We start from the raw sequence: 7,504 nt of genomic DNA on the forward strand, positions 1-7,504 counted from the left end.
TTCATGAGTAAAGATGTTGTTAATACATAATTTTGGAGTCTGATAGACTAAAATACCATTATAGATGCAAGCATGTGCTACAATCGTACTCCTCTTTATGATGGTGGTCCCTAGTCTGCTGCCCGAGTCCTACCAACCTATTGAAGGATGAAAAATTATGTTTAGATCTTAATATTGCACATAGTAACAATAGACAATAACAAATAAACATCACTAATCGCGAGGCAAGTAGAAATCTGACTAAATCATATATAGGGGACAGAAGGATGAAAACCGATGGTAAATCCACGACATCACCAATGGTACGCACCCGGTGATGTTTGTCACGTCACGTCGAGCAGCGCTGCAGAGCGAATGGTAGATGTGTGACAGAATTGTAGAACCCACAACAATCATCTGCAGCTATCAAAATCCTCCAGCAGCGACAACCATCTAAAGGGAACAAATTAAAGCTGGTTGACTTGCCCGTAAACAAATATCCCCCTATCAACATAAGCAAGTAACTCTGGCATACTTGCAAAGAGTATCTAGGTCTGCAATCGGAGAAATGTGTGCAACGCTATTCCTAAGTCATGTTATCTTCAACTCAAAACTCTGTTTCATGTCCTTGAGGTGGAGGTCTATCACCTAGTAAGTCCTCAACCCACTGTCATGTGGAGTGCCTATGGTATTGCTGGAAGTTCTTAATGTATCCGCCAATTGGGTCACCATCTGTACGCTAACCAAGATGGTAAGCCACGTATTGGAGTGTGATGGTGACCTCACCCTACGAAAAGTGAAAAATATGGGTTCCGGATCTCCACCGCTTCACAAATGCAGAGAGCAAGACATTGTCAAAGATAAAATCCCTTAACTTTACTGCATGTCCGAACCCAACCTCCCTAATATATAGTAGCAATACGTTAGAAAGTGATATAGACAACGTTATGCGATGTAGCAAAAGCAACCATGGTAACTATAACAACGTTGTTTATTGATCCTCTCAATAATTTTACAAACAAAATATGAATTAATTAATTGAATCATACGATTGACTAATAATATAATGTTCTTATATAATTTAGTTAATAATTTAATTAAAAACATATAATTTCATATACAATTAACTAATTAAATAATACAATGTCACTATATATTATATAAATAAATCAAAATATCCTAAAACTTTAACAAATTAATTATTTAAAATAAAAGAACAGACAAACTAACTGATTTCGAAATTTAGATTTCTAACCACGTACCATATCATATTTGATCGATTAATATTCTTGAAGCGCACGTAATTCTGGCGTTAAGCCATATGTAACTTCAAAACTTCTCAAAACATAAAAAAGAATCAAATAAACAATAGATCTTTGGTTGCTACTTATTTTTATAGACATTTGATTATATCTCGAACATTGAGTACTTTAATTCACTATGTACGTATTCAGGTACTGGTTATCTGATTTCTTCTTCTATATAATAATTTGGGATTTATTTTTATTTAAATTAAATAAATATAGTATTACTAAAATAAATAAACGTTGAAGAAATTACTAAAATACATCTTTAGTCATATCTCGGGTACTAAGTATCATTCTCCAAAATGACCACATCTCGGGTATACTGACCCCGTACTGTGATCGTGTCTACGAACCATATCTCGGGTGCAACCATGATATGAACATAAGCATATCTCGGATACACTGCACCCGAGATACGCGTGTTTTTTGATTCGGGTCAGTGCATCCGAGATAAGGGAAAAGATCCAAATGCCCCCCTTAGTATCCGAGATATAGTCAAGATTATAATTAGGGTCTTAGTACCTATGATATGTGTATTATGATATAGATGTCTATGTACCTAAGATATGTTGTAAAATAAGTCTATTTATAGACACCATCCTAATACCTCTCATCACATAATTCACAAACCATTCTTTTCTTTCTCTTCTTTCGGTTTTGTTCTGATGGAGAATAATCAATACTTCTTTGTGGTGGTTTATTCGAATGGGATAGTCAGACACGATGATGAAGGAGAGTTTTTTGAGTCTGACAACACTGTGATGTTGCACACTTACCGGGTTGATATCCTGGATGCGCTAAAGACAGTCATGCTGAGCAATATGGGAGGAGTAGGAACAAAGGAAGTTGGGAGGGTTGCATATAGATTTCTGTATGTGCTTCCGAACGGTGGATTTACGAACCGATTATTCTGGATAGATGGGGATCATCATGTGAGGGTAATGTTCGGCGTACATGCAGGACTGATGCCCCAACATGTGATGGAGTTATATGCTGCGGTCCATGATGTAGTTGTTGGGATGGACAGTCTCCTTCAGCTCCTAAAGTCATGCCGCTCGAGACGACACCGACCTCATGATAGTGCCGACGATTCCGACAGTGAGGGCAATTCAACCTATGTTGCCGGGTCCGGGTCGTCAAGCGATACAATGTCAGAAGATGAGTTTGTGCCAGAGACTCCCAACGGCAGCGTTGGTAGGTTTCTGCTGCCTCTCCCTTTGGCCATTCCTTGGCTGTCGGATGTTCCTAGCCATTATCAAACATTGAACTTGGATGCAATGCAGTCGGACGATCTTTTGAACACTGGGGACGGGGAGGATTACAATACGGATAGTCGGGTGGAATTCCGAATTGGGCATAGGTTCAACAACCGAGAAGCAGTTCTAACAGCAGTGAAGAACTACAATATCCGATAGAATGCGGAGTACAGAGTGCTGGAGTCAGATAGGCTTAAATATCACTGTTGATGCAAGCAATTCACAAATGGTTGTTGATGAGCCCCGATCTTAGGGTATATTTTGTGTAGAATTTAGAGGGTTTTATCAACATTCTATCATACTTATCCATGTAAAATGCATAGTTTTGTGTTTCCTTCCCAATTTTTCTTGATGAATGAAAACATGCTTTTTAGGCCTTAATTGTGCTATATTTTTATCTCCCTCTATTACCATTCGATGCCGTGATCTGTTTATTGAGTGATTTCAGAGTTTATAGGGGCAGGAATGGTCTAGAAGAGAGGAAGGAAGCATGCATTAGTGGAAGGAGCATGAAAAATGGAGCTTTGAAGTATTGACACCGACGCGCACGCGTGGAAGCTGAATTCTGGAATTGGGGCGCAAGCATGGACGCATACGCGTGGCTGGGCAGAATTTTCATCGACGCGTACGCACGCCTGACGCGTACGCGTGGATCACAAAACCCAGACGACGCGTACGCGTGACGCGCGCACGTGACCTCTTTAATGAAAACGTGCCTGGCGATTTCAGAGAAGCTCCTTGCCCAATTCTGAGTGGAATTCTAGCGGGAAAAGATTAAAAGAACCAAGGAATGAAGGAGGACACATCTTTTACACACTTTTAGTTAGTTTTGGGAAGTTACAATTTTTTTAGAGAGAGAAACTCCAACTTCTCTCTAGGTTTTTGGCTTCCTCAATCCCAATTGTACTTGGATCATTTGGTGAGATCTGAATTTGATTGAATTTTACGTTGTTCTAGATTATAGATCTTCTTATTCTATTCTCAATTTAGTGTTTTTGTTACTCTAGCATTGTAGATCTTGAATTTGAATATTGTTACTTTGATTCCTATTAATTGAGGAATTTCATATTCATTGTTGTTAGTTGTTTGATTGTTGTTGATTGTTTGTAATAGGAAGCTTTAATTCACATTCTCTTCTCAATTTTATGATGTCTTCCATTATTGATCACCAATTGTTTGAGAAAATGTCAACTATAGCTATGGAGTAAATCTTCACTCTTGGCTTAGGGGTTGGGTAATTGGAGACACTTGAATTATCAAGGTCTTTTGTTGATTGATAATTGAAAATTGCTAATTGATTTGAATGACACTAACTCTAGTCTCTCCCTAGGATTAGACTAGGACCTGTGGACTCAAATTGATTATCTCTACTTGACTTTTCTTCATAGTTGGAGGTTAACTAAGTGGAGCAATAACCAATTGATGTCACAATTGATGGAGATAATGGTGATAGGACTTCCAATTCTCAACCCTAGCCAAGGCTTTTATATTGATTGATTGTCATTCACTCTTGCTTGATTTCAAATTCTTTGTGTCCCTTAGTTTCATTGTCATTTGTTCATTAATTTTATGCAAGCTAGTTTACACTTCTCATATTCAACCTCAAACGCCAAGAGATTCCTAACCAATGAGGTGCATCCTAAGGCAACTCCTAGGGAGAACGACTCAAGACTAATACTCTCGGTTATTGATTTGAATTGTGGACACACATTTTCTATGTTTGATGTGTTATAACTTGTTGGTTTAGACTATACTCACGACATAACTCTTTTGAAAAATTCTATACCGACAAAATATAGCTCATCAGTTGTCCATGGAGTCTTCATGTGGCATTGCGACAGAACTTGAATTACTGGTATATTTTACGTTATATTGTGGATGCATTAGACTCTATACGTTAGTTTTTTGTTTAGCATGTTGTTGATATTGGAGCGAAATTTGCAGGGAGGTACATTGATTCGGTGGATCACATACCTATCTGACACGAACCGTGTCTTAGGACCATGCGCAACTGGATAGTGGGTTGATTTGCAAGGTCGTGTTACCTATGATAAAGACTGATCTGTCGGTGTCTATCTCAGTGTTGCAAAGTGTTGTCCATCACATTTACCATTTTAAGCCCTCGTATCGGAAGATATGGATGGCAAAACAAAAGGCGATTGCCAAGATCTATGGCGACTGGGAAGAGTCATACAATAGGATTCTGGCGCTCTTACAAGCTTTGCAGGAATGTCTCCCATGTACGATTCACGAATGCATTGCTTGCCTTATTACTAACAATAAAAAAGGTTAAACTACTAACCTCAAAGTCCAATGCTCCAGCTACGTGCTAAGTATTATTCAGTCTATTAATGTCTCATTTGTGGAACTTGATTTCATACGCACAGGTACGATCCACGAATGCATTGTTGTCCCTTATTACAACGTGAATATGATTGACGGAGAGTGGAGTCAGTTTGATACGGTTTTCTGGACATTTCCTCCATGTAGTGAAGCGTTTAAGCATTGCAAGCCATTTGTATCGGTGGACGAAACACATTTGTATGGCAAGTACAGGGGCATGCTTTTAATTGCTATGGCTCAAGATGGTAACAACAATATTCTTCCCGTAGCTTTCTCATTAGTGAAGTCTGAGACAACGGAGTCATGGTCGTTTTTCCTCTCAAATTTGAGACAACATGTTACTCCACAGCCAGGAATCCTGATCATATAAGATAGATCACAGGCCATTCGCGCCGCTCTCAATGCACCTCATAGTGGATGGCATCCTCTATTAGCATATCATGCTTACTGCATCTAGCACATGGCTTCAAACTTCAATTCCAGGTTCAAATTGGCCGAGGATAAGAGATACCTTATAAATGCTGCGTACAGTCCAAGTAAGGAGGGATGCGAGTGGTACTTGGATACTTTGGGTACACTATTCCGTGAGATGGTGGATTGGAATCTTCGTTTTAGGAAGGATTTGTGGTTGCAACATTGCGACGAAGGTCGTCGGTATGGTCACATGACAACGAACCTATCGAAGTGTATAAATGACGTGCTGAAGGGAATGAGGAATCTTCCAATGGCAGCGATTGTTCGGGCAACGTATGAGAGGTTGCAACAGTTGTTCGTGCGTAGAGGACGTGAAGCACATGCTCAGTTACAAGGTGGATAGATCTACTCGCAGCGGCTGTTGGCAGCTATAGATAAGAACAGAGAGAGCCTGCCGATGTTGCTAGTCACCCATTGTGATCGTAGGGCATCCATTTTTAGCGTGGAAGAGATGGAGCCAGTGGATGGTATGTCACATACTTTATATCGGGTTTGTCTGACCGAGCGTACATGCGACTGCGGCCTGTTCCAGTAATTGCATTACCCATGTCGACATGTCCTGGCGGCATGTGCAGCTGCGAGTATGGAGTAGGGTCATTTCGTGGACCCCGTGTACACGATGGCCTCTGTATTCAAGCGATACCAGACGAAAAGATGTGGCCTCCATGGTACGGTGCACGCCTGAAGTCCAACTCAGCCATGAGGGGGAAGGCATCGGGAAGGCCGGTATCCACATGGATCCAGATGGATGCCATTGAGCGTGCGGAGAAGAGATGTGGGCTCTGCCGCAGAGAGGGCCACACTAGACGTGGGTGTCCCAATGCACCCTACTCGGATCCACGATGACGCATGCAATTTTGGGTTTAGGCCTTTTTGTTCCAATGTTGTCACTTTGATGTAGTGATTGTTATTGAATGTGTTTAATGTGTAATGAAGCATAATTTCTGTATAACTGGTTACTTTCGATGTTACAGGCCCATTTTTCATCTACAACATTACAATATTTTCATAAAAAAAGTATACACCAAAATGGGTAAACAAATAGAAGACAAGTCTGATAATACCTTGGATCTTTCCCCCTATCTCGAATGTACTGACCCGAATCAAAAAATGCGCATATCTGAGTGCAGTGTATCCGAGATATGCTTATGTTCATATTACGGTTGCACCCGAGATATAGTTCACAGACACTCTATCACAGTACGTGATCAATACACCCGAGATGTGACTGAATATGTATTTTGATAATTTCTTCAACGTTTATTTATTTTGATAAATATTATATTTATTTAATTTAAATAAAAAACCTTAAAATTATCCATATGTTAAAAAATTAGTCCACTAAGTCACTAGACAGTAGTCACAAATAATAATAAGAGGATTATAAATAGCAAAATATTCGCCCGTTTTTTCCTTTTTCCTTGTCTCACATCTTTCTCTGTCCTAAAAAAAACTGAAAAACAAACCCCACTTTGCTCCTTTCACCTCTTTTCTCTCGTCTTTGTATTCTTCTTTCTCGCTCTTCTCTGCTCTGAGCTTCTTCCTTTCTCTCTCTCTCTGTGAGGGTCTCAATGGGAAAGTACATGAAGAAAGCCAAACCCAAAGGCGAAGTCTCGCTATTAGACACCACAACCTCTTACTTCGGTGTTCGAACCCGCGCCAAAACCCTAGCCCTCCAGAAATCCCAGTCGCCGGAGCTTTCTTCCGCTTCCGCCGCCGCCGGCAGCTACCTCCAGCTCCGAAGTCGCCGCCTCCACAAGCCTCCCACTTCGATTCCATCCAATGATTCCTCCAATTCTTCAAAGCGTCCAAGAAACAACCAGAACCCTAAGTCACCGCTACCGAACCCTAGCTCTGGTCACAGGCTCGGGATCAGGTCCGAAGCTGAGGAAGGCCCGAAGGAGGAGGAGGAGAAGGAGAAAGGGGTCGTGCATGAGAATGTTGACGAAGGTGCTGGTGCTGGTGCTGCTGAAGAAGCATCGTTTGGGGAAAATGTGTTGGATTTTGAAGGTAGAGAGAGGTGAGTTTGTCGTTTAATTTTAACCCGCGGTCCATTCGTTATTTATTTTTTGTTAGTTGATTTTTTTTTACTTTTTATTTTTATTTTATTTTTATTTTGAATTTGATTGTTGAATTTTCAATTGG

The 7,504-nt window shown here is 40.4% G+C and overlaps 1 protein-coding gene across 2 annotated transcripts in view; it reads left to right on the forward strand.

Annotated features, from left to right (window-relative positions):
* Window positions 6,780-7,504, forward strand: part of LOC107619207 (cyclin-dependent kinase inhibitor 5) — a 3,090-nt gene continuing 2,365 nt past the window's right edge. The window contains exon 1 of one of the 2 annotated variants that reach the window (XM_016321450.2): window positions 6,780-7,379. In XM_016321450.2, coding sequence (XP_016176936.1) covers window positions 6,931-7,379 — 449 coding nt within the window. In that variant the 5' untranslated portion in view covers window positions 6,780-6,930. The remainder of the gene's footprint in view (window positions 7,380-7,504) is intronic. The other variant, XM_016321449.2, reaches the window with a different exon arrangement.

Source organism: Arachis ipaensis, chromosome B09, assembly GCF_000816755.2.
Source record: "Arachis ipaensis cultivar K30076 chromosome B09, Araip1.1, whole genome shotgun sequence".
Taxonomy (NCBI): domain Eukaryota; kingdom Viridiplantae; phylum Streptophyta; class Magnoliopsida; order Fabales; family Fabaceae; genus Arachis; species Arachis ipaensis.